Source organism: Rhopilema esculentum, chromosome 7 (assembly GCF_057945365.1).
Source record: "Rhopilema esculentum isolate cy_ngs chromosome 7, ASM5794536v1, whole genome shotgun sequence".
In the NCBI taxonomy this organism is placed as follows: Eukaryota; Metazoa; Cnidaria; class Scyphozoa; order Rhizostomeae; family Rhizostomatidae; genus Rhopilema; species Rhopilema esculentum.
Genome location: NC_142821.1, coordinates 9,078,598 through 9,097,567, shown reverse-complemented (window position 1 = coordinate 9,097,567; position 18,970 = coordinate 9,078,598). Strand labels below are relative to the sequence as shown.

The 18,970-nt window shown below is 36.5% G+C and overlaps 1 protein-coding gene across 1 annotated transcript; it reads left to right on the top strand.

Moving 5' to 3' along the window:
• The first annotated feature begins 1,353 nt into the window (after positions 1-1,353).
• LOC135683658 (uncharacterized) lies at positions 1,354-18,569 on the top strand. The gene is made up of 17 exons (XM_065198973.2): positions 1,354-1,571; positions 2,299-2,713; positions 3,402-3,588; positions 4,443-4,747; positions 6,824-6,972; positions 7,849-8,036; positions 8,345-8,582; positions 8,876-9,148; positions 11,829-12,040; positions 13,001-13,152; positions 13,515-13,673; positions 14,164-14,356; positions 14,730-15,037; positions 15,888-16,209; positions 16,907-17,147; positions 17,730-17,879; positions 18,323-18,569. Exons 1-17 carry the CDS (start codon positions 1,551-1,553, stop codon positions 18,479-18,481), a joined length of 3,672 nt encoding a protein of 1,223 aa, XP_065055045.2. The 5' UTR covers positions 1,354-1,550; the 3' UTR covers positions 18,482-18,569.
• The last annotated feature ends 401 nt before the right edge of the window (positions 18,570-18,970 follow it).

Below are 18,970 nucleotides of genomic sequence, written 5' to 3'. Positions count from 1 at the left end.
TTTAGACTCGCAAGGAGGAAAAAAGCGGGAAATTTCTTTACATTCTTGTTGGCATGGCAGCTGCGGAATATAAAGAATAGGCCACGATAGCAGGCTGCTCGATGGACTCCGGAGGTAATCTGACGGCGAAACATCGATAAAATAGTAGTAAATAAGGAACAAAGTCTTTTGCTCTGATGAAGCTCCGTATACCGGGGCGAAATATTAGCCATCGCTGATTTGTGTGTTTTTTGTTGTTTATTTTCGTCGTGTTACGGTGTTTCTTATTTACTATAAATTTAGATTAGAATTTTACTTAGCTGTCGTCGTCGTAAGATTGTTATTTCATATTTCTTGATGGTATCATGCCATTATTTCGTATTTTAAAATTACCAAATCAAAGTATTTCGAAATTTTCAAATATTACATTCCTAATCCTAAAATAGAAATTTTTTAAAGAGGTGCCAGGACAAATTGGATCGACTCACATGCAAAAATAGCCGAGTCTTCAAAATCATTCTTTGTAGATACAAATTTTGAGAATGTTTAAAGAATATGTTCAGAAAAAAGCCAACGGGTCCCGTACTTGGAAAAAAATAGGAAATTAACTTTCTTTGGAACTGTGGTGATGATTTGGTACTTTTGAGGACTTTTGGTACCTTACCGTAAGGATGTAAACCTTATAGCCTTTGGTACTTGGCTGTAATACCATACTATAACTTATAGTAAGGATGTAAACTATCACCCCTATGACAAGTTTTACGGCGAAAAAATTCACCGAGACGCCTGCAAATCTACAGTGGAATACGGCAAATTTCTTTATTTTTATGCGAACATTGTGTACTTTTATTTGAGGCAAAAGAGGGGAGTTGAATAATTTGAGAGAAATTAATGTTTGCCCATGAATTTAGTTGAAGTTGGAGTTCTAAACTCAGCTCATCAAACAGATTTTGAAAGATTAGGGAAGTTGATTCTCTAGTAACCAAACCGTTTCTAGGTCCATAGATTGAAGTAGGTAAAAAGGGGAGAATTATTTCATAGCAATATCAAATTTGGATTATAAAATAAAAAATGTTAATGGAAGCACCTGTCGTCTACATTCGTAGATTTGAAGATTGCCCATGTTCACTGGAAAATTAACAATCAAATAATTTTATTGTGTATTGCCTTTAAAAAACAATTTGCTGCTGAACTAACAGAATTAAGCAAAATTATTATTGGCTTGGTATTTGGTTATGTTGCCTTCATGATTCTGAGCATCTTCATATACGCGTTTATTGCGAAGTTACTGAAGTGACTGCATTGCCACTCAGTTAGTTACAGTATAGTCTCGAATCGAAGCTGGGTTTTTCGTACGTGAGAGAATAAGAAAGTGTTTACAGGTGTTTAGCGGATGAGAGAACACCATTAACCTCTCCACGAACAGTTTATCTCTGATGCTAGATAAACAATAAAACACCATTAATCATTCCAATTATTTACAAAAGAATAAAATGGTTTATAAGCATTTGATCCAAAATTCATAAATAAAGAAATGTCACGTTAATGTGTTATATGGGGAGGATATTACAATGACTTGCCAATTTACACAGGTATGCCAATCGATTGATATTTTAAAAATATAGAATATCTTGCCTTTAAAGAGTACTATTGCTGTCGTGAGAGTAAACTTGATATTGGCAGATAATAGCACACCTGATGCACTGTTAGCTTTGTAGTAATGTTTATGTATCATGAATTTATCAGTACTAGAATGTATCAAACTAAACTATTAGATATGTAGCATGGTGTCTCAAGACGATGTAAAGCTACTTTAATTAATATTTGCAAAACAAGCAGGTTTTAAAAGCTTGGTACCTACTGTATTCACGGTTAGCAAGAAACATCATAACGTTTTAATTTTTTTAGGACTGTCTGATTAGACTACTAAATTCAAGTTTTGCTTCTTTTACTATAATCATTCTCTTACTTAGATATATAGAAAGTTGACAAACCTGTAATAAGGTAAATGATTTTAATAAATTAGAGCAAAGGAGCAAGGAAAGAGTTTAGGGGAATCACTTAGCTTTCATCTTATCTCAAAAAGCAGAACTTTACTTGATCATATCATCAAAGCTATTTGAATGCTCTGAATTAGATGCTTTAAAAATCCAAAACACCGTACTGGAAGATGATGCCAATTAAGCTGTTTACTTATCTAGATAACACTCTAGCTGAAGCTATGGCCTCTTCCATTCCTTAGCTGTGTTTGAAAATTTATATGTTTTATACTTTCGAACTAAAGTTGTATACTGTAGAACCAATGATTCAATTTTTCAGTTCTTCGTCGTTCTATGCATGCTATATGCTACAAGTTTGGTCCTGACAATTGTTGACAAGGATGTAAAGCGGTCAAAAGTAGAGATAAATGCTATAAACTTAACAGATGGCATCAAACCTGAGCATTTGAAGGTTGAAGAATTCGACAAAGCTGCTGTTTCAAGCGATATAGGACAGTGCTCAACGGTTGGAAAGAACATACTAAAGCGTGGTGGATCTGCAGTTGATGGAGCGATAGCTACATTGTTATGCCTAGGCACAGTTCAGTTTCCGTATTCCGGTATTGGTGGTGGGGGATTTATGCTTGTTTACAGCAGGGAAGAAAAAAAGACGTACGGGTTTGACTATAGAGAGACAGTTCCAGCAAACCTGAACAAAAAAGTCTTTGAAAACAGGAAGAAGAAAAAAGAATACGGTAAGTAGAAAGCATATTACTTATTTGATAGACACATCAAAGAGATGCTTTTACAGACCAGGAAGAGATTTTAAACAACATTCCTTATCATAGTAGAACAATAACAGTTTTATCCGATAACTGGAAGCTCTGATTGCTTGAAGTTTCATTCACTCGAGCATTTTTTGCATCTTCCTTAAACCTTCTCAAATATACACGAGCCACCGATAACTTCAAAATTCGCTTACTTGAACCGGGTTGAAGGATGGCTTCGTAATTAGAGTCGTGAACTAAAGTTCTAAGTGTCTGCAGTTGGAGTTACTGTCATGACCAAACTTCACGTAGGGTGAAAATTTCAATTCCAGGCATATGAACCACTAGAAATGGTCACATCGAGAGGAATCACCAGGAAACTGCTCAATAAGCGCAGTTTCTTCTTATCCTAAAAACTACTTTCTGAGGCTTTGTAGTAACAAACACAAATTTCCAATATTTTCTTTGTGTCACGAGTTATACTGTGCAGATTAACTTATATTCAGCTAAGATTTTTGATTCAGTTGTTAAACACCAGTTTATCTCACGTTTCTATGTAATTGTTCTTCCAATCTCGCAAGCATTGAAACTTTTTTATCGATGAACCAGAGTTTACCGCTGAGTATTCAATAACACTCTTTTATTATTACTAGCTTCAGCCTCGTTTTCGTTGCAGGTGGCCTCGCTGTTGCCGTTCCAGGTGAAGTTAAAGGATTCGTAAGTGCTTGGAAAAAGTTTGGCAAATTGAAATGGTCGGAATTAGTACAGCCTTCAATAGATATTGCTAAAGAAGGTTTTAAAGTTTTAGAGCCTCCAACTGAAGCCGGAAAGGACTCAATGGCAAAATCTGACAGCAATCTAAGGTAACTGTCTCCAAGTTTATAAGCGCAAAGTAACCATCTTTTTATACAGGGATAAACCATTTTAACTACATGTCTATCAAATGATTCTGGCAGCCTATGCCTTTGGCAATATGCAAAAAATGATTAATTCAGTTGGTATTGATGATTCAGTTCATGTGCAGAAAGCATCGATTCAACAGAAAGAGCTACAACAGCAACAAAACCAAAAAGCATTTACACTCATTTTTTATAAGAAACAGGTTATAAGAAACGGTAGACTCAATTTTTCGAAAGTTAAGAAACAACCCTACCCAAATCGAAAAAAGCTAAGAAACCTTTATAATTTGCAGTTTTAATTTTCCGAGTTGACACTTGAAACAGTCTTGACATTGAATATCACTGTATATTGCAACACTACACTTGACATGCAGTTTGTATTCATTCTCAGTAAATTTCACCCTCAATAAATTTCCATTTGAAAATTTGTCTTGACTTCAATTTGACATTGATGAAGTTCAATGAGCTTAACTGTTTACAGATCTCAACAGAGTTAGTCATTCTAGGAAAACAAAATTTCTTGATCCCTTTGTTAGTTTATCTCTGAATATGAGTGAACTTATTACTTTACTTTGGAAGCACGTTTCAAAAATTCATTACCTAAGAAATTTAAGAAACATGTAAGAAACGTTTGATAGCAAAATGGCCAGAAAATTTAAGAAACTGCCTACAAGCACCGGACCTTAGATTTTTATAACAAGAAATGAGTGTATTACGTAAAAAAGGACTACAGTTAGAGGTTCTTTCTGAATATTAAACTCGCATTTATTTTCCATGTCTTAATAATTATTTCTCTATGTTCTATTCAAATCCTACAGAAAATTGCTGCTAAAACAAGAAGAGCCGGAGATAATCTGGAAGTCGGTCATCAAAAGACCAGATTATGCAAAGACACTGGAGAAGATCCGAGACGCCCCGAATTCGATGTATGAAGGAGAGTTGGCTGACATAATGGTATCTGATATTAAAAAGAAAGGCGGAGTTATGGAAAAAAGCGACTTGAAAAACTACCAAGTAAAGATGCGAAAGCCAATTACGATGAAAATAAAAGACCTTACACTCCACACACTGCCGTTACCGACTGGTGGCCCAACTGTCATCCACACTCTAGAAATATGCAAAAGTATGTATTTTTCTCCTGGATAAACTTCTGAACAAAATTGTATAAAACTTCACTCAAAAATAAAAGCTTAACCGATGTGTAACCGATGTACAACCGAGATGAATCAAACTACTATCTGGCCAGGGAATAATGAATCAAACTGCTTCTTAAGACTAGTAGTAGCACGATGGCTGTTTTTAAGCTTGCTATTCTTCCTGTAAAAAAATCAAAAATTGAATCTTAAAACCCAAAATGTCTCGGGATTGTCTGTAGTTATATCAACGCTAAAAATACTTCTTCAATCCGGACCCCAGTAGCGGGGTGGCTATGTTTTCCCTGGGGTGGCCAAGTCGATTTTTGTGCCCTATCTATATATCGTCACAGAATATCGTGGTTATATAAAGCATGTGTTTCTAGAAGGGAAATCGATTTTTGCAATTTGAATCCAGAATTTCATAAATAAGGTTTGACTAAAAATGCGAATATGAATGGAAAAGTTATGTAATCTTAAAATTTGACCTTCTCGTGGTTCGGTAAAATATCAAGCTATTTTGAATTGGCTTATTTTCGAGAGTCGGCCTATTTTCAAGGAAATACGGTAGGCAAAACTTAAAATACTAATCAAAAGACATTTTATTCAATTACACTGATGTTTGATGTTTCATACAGGCAACTCGTTGATTATATCCAGAATACCAGCTTCAGAGTAAATTAACGTAGAGCAAATTATTGTTTCGGGCTCCTTAGTTTTTTTAACTAAAGGTAACCTTTGTCCATTACGCCACTGCTTATGGTCGCGTTTATCAGCCTAGTGTCATCGCATATATGATGTATGATATACAAACATGGTTCAAGTTTGTTATTCTTTAGTAGTTATTAAATAGTAGTTTTCAACAACTTGACAGTTTCAAGCATTGAATCGCACCATTGAACCGGACAGAGGCGGCGGGCACAAAATTGAATCTGGGGTTGGGCTAAGCATAAAGTTTAGTGACAAAGGAGGACCCACCATGGTTGGGTCCGACGCAGAAGAAAATTTTTGACATCAAGCCTTCTAGAATGGCTAAAAATGCATCTCCCAGACTAAAATTTAACAAATTACTACACCGCTCAGAATAGACAATTTGACGATGCTCAGAAAAACATTGATTTTTGATTTTTAGAAAAAATTTGGGAGGGGAGGATTCATGCGTTGGATTAGGAAAGAAAGGGGGATGGTCACATCGATGTTAATAACAAGAAGCTGCTATATTGATTGCCAGGGTGCATTCCATGTACTTGGGTCCGAAGATCTTTAGCGTACACTCAGGCTTTTTGACGTTCCGAGTACAAACTAAAAGACAACATTTTTGGCATACGCAAAATCTTCGTTAGTTGGCGTGCTAAACATGAAGCCACATACATAGTTAACACAAAAACATATGCCACAAATGTTTATTGGGTCATGGCAGCCCAACGTGCTTCGATTGTAGAATCTCATGTTATTTTAGATTGTTCACAGCAAGTTATAGCGAAGTGTTCTACCCGTGTACGATCACTTTTGATGTTCCTAGCCAAATATTACAAGCAAACAATTTTGGCGCCCCCTTATCTCCATTTGCGCCCCTATTCAAGGGGGGCCATGGCCCCCTGGCCCCCCTGCCACCACGCCACTGCCGGACCCCTAGCTAACAATCTCTAAAATGGCTTCATCGTCAATTTGACACGTCTTGATGGGAGCATTAGAGGAAAGCCCAGAGCTCGATATGCATAGCTCCTCGGTGTCATGAAATTCAAATTAAAATACTCCTACCCAATTTTTAATGGATGGGATACGTGATGTAGGCAGAAATATGGAATGACTGCCTTGCAGTACAGCATCCAAAAGTCTCAACTTTTACTTTTAAGGCCTTGAATTCACAGAAATTGCGCCAGAGAAAGCACAAATCTCCTGGTCTCGCCACCATGACATCAAACAGGAAAACGCATAAGATAAGCTTCATTCGTGATCTCTCTCATTTACAGTCGGTGTTGAGTGTTGATTTTGCTTTTTTATGATCCATAGCAAGTGATTCTTCTTTAACTAGCCATTAAAATCTAATTTTGTATTTCTTGAAGATTTCAAGTTTTCAAATGAAGACTTTTCAACTGAAGAGAAAACTGTACTCACATATCATCGAGTCCTCGAAGCCATCAAGTTCGCAAATGCATTTCGTCCGTACTTTTCTGACCCTGACTATCCTAAAAATAAAACACAACTAGAAGAGGTAAGAATCAAAACAGAGAAGAAACGCTTTCATTATTGCTTGATTAAATTTTACATTTAAAGGCACAATGTCCCGACGTATTTTCGTTGGCCATTTCAATTTCTCATTGGTTGGACTACACAATGGATCTATTGTTACGCATCCAATCGGAACATAAGGCTACTTTTCAATGTTCTATCGATTATACATGCGCTGCAAAACCTGAAGATTGACTGACGGGACATAGTGCCTTTAAGAGAGATATCTCTTAAGTCTGCAATTTTCTTGTAAAGCGCGCTTCAATATGGTGATGGTCGAATAACCAGAAACATTGAACTGCAGTAAACGAATTTCTGATTGCCACATGTCCATGTCCATTCATTCTACATGTGTTCAACCATTGTCTTATGATAAATTTTTGTCATTCTTTTGTCGTAAAAGACTACTTCATCGTGTTTGTTTGATCCTTCATTGCCATGCCATAACATTCTAAGGAGCTCTAGCTTTTGAGTGAAGCTGGTCTTCATATGAAATGGCAAATCACCGACCCAGTATGCTAAAGAATTCCCTATTTATCCATAAGACCCAGCAAAATAAAACTGAATAAATTCTTGATTTCGGAGAGCTACACACACCAGAGACGTTGAAATCATCTATAACTTGCTGGTACGACTTTTGGCGAGGGCCGTTACAATAGGCACCTGTCATCAAGAAGTAGTGGCACAAAGTGCAGTGTGACATTATAAATTCAGTCTACAAAGGGCACTTACTTGCAGTGCCTCTCGTGCCTCAGTTAATTTTTATTTTATGAAAAATGGCATGATAATTTCATAAAACCCTAAAGTATTTTATAACTACAACGAACTTTAATGCGTCTTGTTTTACTTTTAATTCTAGCTTTTCAAGAGTATACTTGACCCAGAAATGGCAAAGAAGCACTTTAAAATGATCGATGATGAAAAGACACACGACATCACTTACTACAGCAAGGCTTTGAATGCAAGGGATGACCATGGAACGGCTCACATCAGCGTGTTGGCAGAAAATGGTGATGCCGTGTCAGCAACAAGCTCACTCAATCTTAAGTATGGTTATTCTTTTCTGATGATAGCTAAGTAGTAGTAGTATGAATTGAAATCTATAGAAAAAGAAATATGTTTTAGTCTGTGAAATTCGTTTGAATTATGATATTTGTCTTTGGTATATGATATTCGTTTGTCTGGTGATATTGGTTTTGGTCTGTAATATTCGTTTGGATTGTGATATTTGTTTTAGTTTATGATATTCGTTTGGATTTTGATATTCGTCTTTGGTATATAATATTCGTTTGTCTGGTGATATTGGCTTTGGTATAAGATATTCGTTTGGACTGTTAGATATGAAATCTTTCTAGATATGGGGCACATTTTCTATCCGACACGACCGGAATACTCTACAATGACCAGCTGGGTGATTCATATACAGTAGATTCAGATGAGCATAAATTCACGGCTTCTGAGGAAAATTTGCCAAAGCCATTCTCAAGACCATTGTCAGCTGTTGCACCAAATATTATTGTTGATGACAACGGCGATGTCAGAATGATATCTGGTGGAGCTGGAGGAACAAAGGTGCCTGGATCAATTGCCTGGGTAAGGAATTTGCTTTGATAACAAGAATGCAATTAATGAGGTATGTAAAGTAACATCTTCGTGCATGCGACAAAAGCCTCAAAATTAGGGACAGGTGCTTGAAATAAAGAATGAACGGTTTACGGAAATCATGTCATCTAACCGAATTTACGTTTGTTCCAAGGAGTTTTTTCGCGATACAAATAAGGCTTTGAGATTAGTCTAGGCTGGTGGCTTGTATTACAGTTTCATCCTTTTTGATAATGTTGAAACAGTTTTAGAGTTTCAGTTTCTTTTTTTGTAACATACCTTAGATCATAATGATGAAGTTTTGGTTTGGAATGGATTTTGGAAATTCAATGATGGCTGGGAGACTGCACCATTGCCTGTTCCCAAACGAAGTCAAGGAATACGAAGCGTTCCCTGTGAAGAAGTTCATTCACGATGGACTGAAAAAGAAAGATCACAAAATCACAATCGGCTCAGACCGAACAGTTTTGCAAGCAATTTACAGGGAAGGAAAAGACGGAAAAATTTACTCAAAAACAGATCCTAGAAGGCATACTCGAGCCAAGACAGACGGGTACTAATGCATGTAAATATTTATCAATAAGTAATATCTAGTAAATATCATAGTAAAACTATGTGTAATATTTTATAACGAGACTAGGAATGATTAAAGTCATACTGCAATAGAAAACTACGCTATGATATTTTATTCAATAAAGAGATCTAAATATGGCATAATGTAAAATTGTTTCGTTGAAGATGGATACAATGTATAAAAGCATATGGTTAAAGAAAGGTCTTCCGTAAGACATTGTTGACATCATGTCACATTAAACAACGATATAGGATAATGTTAAAGACACAACTAAGATATCTTGTGATGCATATTGTTGGGTTGGATAGAGACTCAAAATCGTGAAAGCCAAGATTTAAATGATTTGTTGTATGCATCTTAATGAGTTACTGGGGGCTAGTCTACCAGAGCTACCGCGTCCGTGGTTTCTGTATAAGCCCCTTAATTGATCATTATCGAACAGGAAAGAAAGAGCCAGTTTAGAAACTTTGCATTAGGCAAGGAGTCCAAATAAGTTACGAAGGTGTAAAGCAGCGACAAAATTAAAATAAAATGATTCAGAGTTGAAGTAACGCTTAGCAATTCTATCCATCTTCTATTCACATTGAAGTATTTCTGCCTACTTAATCTTTGCTGAGAGTTACATAAAATGTTGCAAAGTGTAATATCATTTTTTGTAAATAGACGACAACATTATTGTGTCTGTTCGTGTTTAACGCAGGAACAACTCATAGGAACATATTTTAGCATAATTAATTCCATTTGCACTGCAAAAAGTTAAAAGAATGAATAAAAGTTATCTTGAAAAATGCAGTTATATTTCATCTTTAAAATCATCTTGTCTATAGAAACAGGGAGACCTAAATGACCTATAGTAGGAAGTTCCCAATAAATACAAATTGTAAAATAACATCCCACTTATTTCTCCAATAGTATGGTAGAGCAAGGGGTGAAGCTTGTACTTGGATAAGGTAGAGGATAAAGGCTTGTGTCCATGACGCCCCTAGACTAGGGTTGGGGCTGGTGTAATATAGGATCTGTGAAATGGATGTTTTAGTTGTTCCATGGAAGAAAATTACAAGGAATTAACTAATTTTGGCGAGCAACTAATTATCTTTAGTTTATATTATCGTAAATGCGCTTCTTTCAGGTTTAGCGTGACCTTTCGTTGACACTCTTTGGTTTTCCCCAAATCATAACTAAATTAGGGTTGATTTAATACAGGATCTGTGAAATGGATGATCGACTTGTTCTAAGGGCAAAAATAACAAGGAATAAGATGCTTTGGCAATGGCTCCTTTTCAGCGTGACTTTTCTGTTTGAACAGTCCTCGTTTTTTTGCCAAAACTAAACTACCGATAAGGCACAGCATAGAGTTTTAAAAGAAATGCAAGCCCGAAACATTGTGCAAAGCCCCATTACAGTCATTTAATCTGCTGAATACTTATTTTGCTACATGTATCTTTAAATCATTTCCCATCAAAAAAAGGTTTTTAAAATGAACTAAAAGGATTCCTTCTAAAAATAATCATCAACCTTGAAGGCCAGTTTTTATTCGAACTATAAAAGTGAGAGCTTGAGTGTTTTGAAATTGGTCAAATTCAAGCTTCCCTAGATGTTCATTGATAATTAGATATCTGGATATCTTTGTCTTTGATCATACTTGGTTTCAAACTTAATTCCAAGTTCATTTGGAAGCGCTTTTTCAAAAAAATTGGTGTAGTTTGAAGAAAATATCGGTTGAAAATATGAACATGACAGTTCAATTGAAATTTATACATATTATAAATATTTTTATCTTTGGTTTATCCATTAATGATAAAGATCTCAATATATCAAATTTTTCATTTTATCACAAATTTCTCCTGGCTGTAAATTTTTTCAAAAAAACATTAAAACTTGATGATATGCTTTTAGAAGTTGATGTAGCGAGAAAGATAAAAAATATGATGCAGGGAAAGAAAGAGACGAGTTAACACCAGGTGTGTCTAGTTACTTCCATCTTAGAGTGTTATTTTCTATGCGAAATGCTAATATAGATAATAGTACTGAAGTGGAACAATCTAGCGAAGAAATAAATATTACCAGCTTCAACTAACTTGAGGATGGGGGATAAATGAAACATAAGAAAGTCTTATAACAGATGGCGGTGGCCTAAATACTAGCAAGCTAGCTAGAAATCTCAATATTGATATCATTACAAAAAACGAACTTAAAACTTGGAGACTAGCGTATTTGTAGACTCATATTGCAAAAGAAATAAGTGAGATTTTGCAATAGATATGCATGTTTTGCATAGGGTGAAATTCATAATCCTAGTAGATTCAAAAGAACTCAATCATGATGTTTTGTTGTATCAAACAGCCAAAGCCCTGTTCCCTTCCTCAGAGACGGGCTTATTGTATAAGGGCGTGTCGACCCAGCCCAATTAACGCCACATGTAGCTTTGCCTCGTTTGGTAAAAACTCTGCGAAGAGGCTGTTTATTTTAACGGGTACCAAGAGCAAGGCGCACACAAAGAGATTGAATACTGGTGGCTGCATTGTGTATTTTCGATCGTCCATAGAATCCTAGCTGACAAATATAAACCAGCAAAAATTACCGCGATGCACATGTAACTTGTAGGCCTTTTCTAACAAAAAAATTCAACTTTGAAAATACGAATGGCCTAAGATAGGTTTTAATCATTGAGTCTGAAACCAGAACAAAACGTTGTTTGTTATCGATATGAATTGATTCTGGTTGACATTGTTATGAGAATTCATTGCAAAATGAACATGTCAAAGGCATTCGTTTACGGATTTTTTCTACTGCTTGTTGGATGCAGCGTTTTTATATTATGGAGCAGAAAAGACACAATACCAAATCATCTTCAAAAAAGACTTCACATGGGAAAGTAAGTCTCCATGAATTTAAATCACAAATACTACTAATTCACTTAGGCCCATCAAGATGGACGATTTGTTTTGCTAGGGAATCGGAAGCAACCGATGTTGTTGTCATTTGTCTTGGAAGACAAAAGAACTTTTCACTCCTGATGATGTTTGAATACAATGCCAATGAATACAAAACAGTCAAGATTTTATTACGCTGTCATTTGATTGTTTTGGTATAACTTCTGAAAATATTCATTGACAAATATTCTGCCGAGCTAGCTCGAACCTTTTTGTCGTAAAGTCGTGGGAAAAAAGTATGTTGCTTGAGAAAAGATAAGATAGTAAGAAGGCACTTGCTACATTCGTGGGTTTTCGAAAACCGCACGGTTAGGCTGCCGAATGTGTCTTTCGACCTTTGCTTTTTGGCCGCAACTATGTTTACTCCTAACAAGCTTATCGTGGAAATGTCATTTGGACGATAGATTTTTGAACGTACGTTCTGCGGTTGAAATGATCTAAACACATATGATATTTAATGTCTGTAGCCATGCCGTCACTTATCTAAAGATACCTTGTGGGTCCTCCGCAGCACATGCGCCCTTCCGTGCAAATTATTGCGTAAAGATATAAATCTAAACCCATTTAGCACCCGATCATCTCTCGTCGATGTTTTAAACAAAGAAAGAATGATTTACAAATAACAAGTTTTCACGGAGTGGGTTTTTATTAGATTTCCTTGTATTTTTCGTCTGATTTCTTGGTCTATCTTGATTTCAAGGCAACTGTTTCCCGTAAAATAGGAACTGGATTTAGTTCCTGACAATCATTAAACTTTATCAATGCGAAAAATTAAATTGAACTGAAAAACCCAGGGAAATAAGACTGTGTTTTTAAAGGTTGTGTGATATTGCAGAGCTCCTCACGGTGATCTCAAAACCATAACTATCTGTATGTCCTTTGCAATTTCTTATTTTCAACAGGCCAGTAAACAACAAACTTCACGAGAGAGATGTTATTTTCAAGCATGCCGCCGTTGCTGCTGACAATGCCGAGTGCAGTAAGGTCGGAAGCAAAGCTTTGAAAGATGGCGGATCTGCTGTCGATGCTGCCATAGCAACGATGTTATGTTTAGGTATTCTAATGTTGGTCCATTTCTTCGAAGTTAAATGAAACTATTATTTTGAAAATATTTTCGATGAAAATTATCGTGGAATATCAGTTGAAAGGAAGATAACTTTCAAATTAAATTTAACCAAAAGACTCTTTCAAATGAAATTTTCTACCGCAGTTATTTGATTTCGTGTTAAAAGTAGGGCAATACTCCGCACCAGTCTTCTTCAAACACAGCTCTATCATATGAAGAAACAAAGGGCAACAAGTTGACAAAAAGAAAATCTGAACAAATTTCGCTTTACAAACTTATGTATGACTTATAAAATGATCTTTCATTTCAAGGATCTTTCAGTAAAAGTATTTTTTGTCCTAATTTTACAGGTGTAATTAACAGTCACTCTACCGGAATCGGTGGTGGAGGATTCATGATGGTATACAACAGAGATAAAGAAAAGGGCGAGGTTATCGATTTTAGGGAGGCAGCACCGAAGGGTGCTCATCCTAATTTGTTTCATGGCGATGCAACAAAAGGAATTAGAGGTGAGTTGATCTCTCCATGTGTCTGTTTACCTGTAGATTGTATCTCTTTAAGTAGAAAAAGTGCCTTTAGCTTTGTGATGAATCAGCAAAGCATTAGATTTTAAGCAACAGTGTTTAGTTATTATGTTACAAAAATATATTTTGAGAAATTTTTTATTTGGATAACATAACAAGATAGAGCATCCTGCACTAAATAGCTTTTATAACCAAGAAACAATAACAGTTATCCTTTAGAAAAATCTCATTGATCACATCTCACCCAATTTTCAACACTATCTCCTCAACTTATTTCACCAACTTAAACTTCAACGCTAGTCTCGAAGCTGATTTCAAATTGCTACTCTAAACTTACAACTCTACGGACTCTAACTTTCTAACTAATCACATGGCTGTCAAAGCGCTCGTTCCAAACCCCTTTTCAACAACGTTCTTCACTTCATCGTTTCTTATCAGAATATGCATATCATATAAAAGAGAGATAACTTTTCAGGAGGGTTAAGTGTAGCAGTGCCTGGAGAACTCCGAGGTATTGAGCTGGCTCACAAAAAATATGGGAAACTTCCATGGAAAAGGCTTTTCAAACCTGCCATACGATTAGCAAAGCATGGATTCGAGGTGCCTGAAACACTCAGTATTGCTATCAACAAATGGGATCAAGATGTATTGAATGAAAAGTGTATGAGGTATTGAATACGTCGTTATGTGTTTTTGTAAATGTATTACTGCCTGATCTGTGCACGATGAAGGAGCTGGCTGTCTATTTCCAGGTAGAACCCAGTTTCAGATTATCTGCTGCTCGAGCGTGCGCATTCCTTTCATTTTGTTTATAAGGCAGTTTTTGCATACATACCCTCTTTTCTTTGCCTACGTGTTGATTGCAAGGTCACTGATTGCAGCCCCTGTGATTCAAGTGCTCATTTCGTACTTTTGGCTTAAACGAGAGAACAGCAAAAATTGTTTTTTAAATAAGCTTTTGCTTAGGAGCCTCTTTGACGCAACGAGTGCCTTTTCTCTATTGTTTGAACAAAGTGGTTTTAGATAGCTTCTTTTTTCAAGGAATCTATACGCACCAAATGGAACTATTCTCAAGACGGGTGACATGATCCGTAATCCAGAGCTGGCTGAAACGCTGAGAATTATTGCTAATGCAAATGGCTCCGATCCATTCTACAAAGGGCAGATAGCAGAAATCATGGAAGAAGAGGTAAACGCTCATGGAGGAATACTAACAATTGACGACTTGAAGGACTACAGAGCTATTTTACGGAAACCAATTGTCACCAGATTAGGATCGTATACATTGATGAATACTCCACCGCCTGCAAGTGGTCCTGTTCTGGCATTTATACTAAACATTTTGAAAGGTAATAAAGTATTATGGTTTCATTACTTGTTAGCTTTCTTTACTGGCCTACGAGAAAAATTTCCTTCTGATCGAGAGAATTTTGAAATCTAGTGTATTACAAACTAGGATAGGGAGAGGGAGCAAGCAAGCTGCCTAGAGTAAAACGGCTTGGAAGCTTGATTATCTGGCTTTTTATCTATGACTACTGGAGGGAAAGCCCTCTAGCTGAAAATGGGAAATTTTGATGTGTAAATTTCAGATTCTGTTCTAAAAACATAGCATTATTAGGATGTCATAACTATCGAGCATTCTAAGTATGGAAGTATCAAGCATCATAGCAGCTATTGGATTTTAAGAAAAGTCCTAGACAGCTTTTTAGACGAGAACCTTGACACATGGCGCATGCATATTTCGAAACAAAAACCAAGATACAACTTTTTGTTTTGGGGGGCCAGCCCTGATAAATAAGTGTAAAAACAGCCATATTTTAGAAAATAAAAATATTTTACTTATGCTACTCTCAAGTTTTTTGGGAGCCAAGGCTCCCCCGACCCCCCTCGGTTTCTCGATTCTTGTTACAAAAGTCAGTTTATCAATAATAAGTCTGGGGGATGAGGGGGATTGAGTAATCTAGCGTAGCATTTGTCCAGGACTGTAGGAAGAAGAATGTTAGCAGGTGGGAGAAATAAAAAATAATTGTCCAAAAGAAAACAAAAAAGCAGCTATATCGAACATAAAAGTGAAGATGACAATGTAAAGCAAACATTTTTACCCCACAGTTCAAATATGCAAGGCAATTCAGGCTGATTCTTTCCAATTTTACATTCTATTCTTGCAATATTACGAAGGAGCATTTCTCGTCTTCATAGGTTTCGATATGGACGAAGCAGATTTGAAGGAAACTCCGGCACTTGTTTATCATCGTATAATCGAATCTTTCAAATATGCTTATGCAAGAAGAACATTGCTTGCAGACCCTGATATTGAAAAGAGTGTCAAAAAGGTCGTCCAGGATATGGTGAGCGAGAAAACTGCAAAGAAGATCATGGATTCGATATCTGATTTAAAGACATTCCCAACAGAGCATTATGGGGGCAAATATGACCTGCCAGTCAAAACAGGCACAACACATTTGGTGGTAATAGACAGAAACGGCGATGCAGTGACCGTAATGGATACAGTCAATGGCTAGTGAGTAATGGCCCCCTTTTTTTAGATGCACCTTTCAAAAGCTGCCCGGCAGATAATTAGTTTAGTCTTGTCCTTTTACATTTTTCCTTTCAGGATTATAAAATTTTTGCTACCATCTATTTATGATAGTCAATTTTTTAGATCATACTTATTTTCCTAATGTGAACTGTTGACACGCCGTACATTCAAAATGCAAAACCAGAACGAAACGATTACTTCTTAAGAAAAGATGCGAGAAAACAATTAGGCAAACTCGCAATGTTGTCAAGCTGTCAGCTCGATTAGGGTAAACCAAACCCAAGCCCTTCAGTTGTTTTCTGTAGGCATGTTTATTGGCAGTCAAGTTTAATCACAGCCCATATATCTTAGAAGCTCCATTAAGTGCTTATTTGATTCTTGAGGACTAACAGGGGGCTTCGGAGAGATGGGTACAATTGAAAAATTGGTTTTCGCTTCGAAGGGGTGCTGATGGAGAGGGGGTTTAATAGCGAGCTAGAGCTTTAAAAGAGTTGTTGTGAAGATTTTAAGGGCATGGGATCTGTTTTGGAAGAAAAAAACTAGGAGTTGTTGCAAAAAAGCCACCGGCAAAGATCCTCGAATAAGAATAATTACGTTCACAGATTGCAAAAGTGTGTAGATATAAGAGAGACTCACCCGCACATTCCCATCCTATTGTGTTTTTTGCTTTTGTCGCCAGCTTGGGAGCAAAGTTCCGATCATGTGCCCTTGGTTTTATCTACAACAACGAAATGGATGATTTCAGCGCCCCTGGAATGCCAAACGAATTCGGACTGCCACCAGCGCCAGTAAACTTCATGAAGCCAGGAAAAAGGCCGTTATCGAGTGGTGTCCCCGTCATAATTTTGGATGAGCACAAGAATGTACGAATGGTTGCTGGTGGCTCAGGGGGCTCGATCATCACAACCGCCGTAGCACAGGTAAGACTAGCATACGCTGCAAAAAGAAGGCTTGTCTTTGTTAAGAATTATGGAAAAGTAAGGGAGGGAATAAAAGGATACATCCAAGGAAGGAAAGTTGTCCCATTATAACATCACTTTTATTGCCTTTATTTTCGAAGGTAATTGTTGCAGTCGTTTTGATAATGTTTTTGTAAACAATAACAAACTCACTTTAAGTTCTAGCAATTGTCGTTTTCTAAATGTCATATCCAACGATCTCTTTCTCGCCTTGATCAATTCGATTAACTGCGAAAAACGTACGATCTTTAGAGGCACATATCTTTTTGACATTTATCTATATTGATGAAAAAGAAATGAAAAACACAAAAAGAAGAAGTACAGTGAAAAAACCACATTATTACACAGTGTTTCTTCAGGTAATGGTGCTTAAATTCGCCCCTGGCTGAAAGACTTTCCTTGACTCTTTTTGTTATTGAGTGCTACATGAATGAATAGAAACATTAAATGTATATTAAGGATAAGAAACATAGTCTCTGGTTTGCAGTAAACATAATAAGAAGAACTGAGGTACTTAGTTGATTGATGACGTACTTGTTTTAGGTCATTATGAACCACCTTTGGTTTGATATGTCGTTGAAAGACGCAGTCCAAGCTCCTCGTATTCACAGCCAGCTGATTCCAGACAAAGTATTCGTCGAGACCCGTTTTCCCAATGAAACTGTGTCAATTTTGCAAATGTACAAACACAAGGTAGATAGTTTTCCACACTCGTTTTGCTTTTGTTTATCCTGCATAATGCAAGACTATTTCATGTATTGTTGGGGTGACATAATGATGATAATGGTTGTTTATTATATGATATATATATAGGAAGACAAAAGAAGCATTAAAAGCTGTCCAGCAAGAACATAAAGACCGTCTGCAAAACATTCTAACTTCCCAAGGATCTTTATTATTACATCTTTTTAACCAGAATCTTCCACAAATAAACAAACTTTGGTCCAAGGTGCAAGGTAGCATGCCTCAAAATATTTTCAATTTCACCATAAGGTACCTAAACGATACCCTTGCGACACAGAAAAACCTGAAAAAGTGGAACTTAAGCCAGACTTTTGTCTTGTATTGTAGACTATTGTAGTTGATAGTTCATCAAAATCAATGCGATCTAATACAGTCCATTGCATCTCTTGCAGGTCGTGAAGGATGACGTCAACCACGCAGTTGTACAAGCCATAGCTCGTGTTTCCGGTGACTGGCAGCACTGTTCGTATAGAAAAGAAGACATATCGAAATGCTCTGATCTATATGCCGAGTCGGACTTTAGAAAGGGAGGCGAACCCGCTGGGTACTAAAAACTAGACACTGCTGTTGAAATTTTTGCATGAATTTGGTCATCCATTCACTTTTATATGAAAACCACGAGTATGCTTTGTTTGTGAATTTTCTTCTTATGTGCTTAAACAACTGAAATCTTCTTATGGAAGATCTAGATCAATAACAAAGACCTCTATTTAGTCATTTGATTAGTTTTAAGAAATAAACGTTACATGATGTTACACCATGAACTGCGGTAGAGACAGAGTTACTATTCAATTGTTTGAATTACCGGGGCACTCCATAGTTTTCCCTGGTGTCTTAAAGGTGGCCCCATTGAGCTAGTTTCGCAAGGGGCTTTAGCGGTGCATTCTCTCTCGAGTAATAAAATACTTGAAACAGGGTTTTGTCTTTCTTGAAAACAAAATGACCAACCTTTCTTAGGATTACAGGATTACAGCTGGATCTAAAATTGATACAGCATTTTCTGTTGGATTCGCTCGGAAGGGAAATGACAAAACATAATT

Excerpts from the sequence above, each read along its gene's own strand:
- LOC135683658 (XM_065198973.2), top strand. The coding sequence starts at position 1,551 with ATGACTTGCCAATTTACACAG. Across the intron at positions 4,748-6,823 it reads CACTCTAGAAATATGCAAAA|ATTTCAAGTTTTCAAATGAA; the intron begins GTATGTATTTTT and ends TATTTCTTGAAG. Across the intron at positions 8,037-8,344 it reads ACAAGCTCACTCAATCTTAA|ATATGGGGCACATTTTCTAT; the intron begins GTATGGTTATTC and ends AAATCTTTCTAG.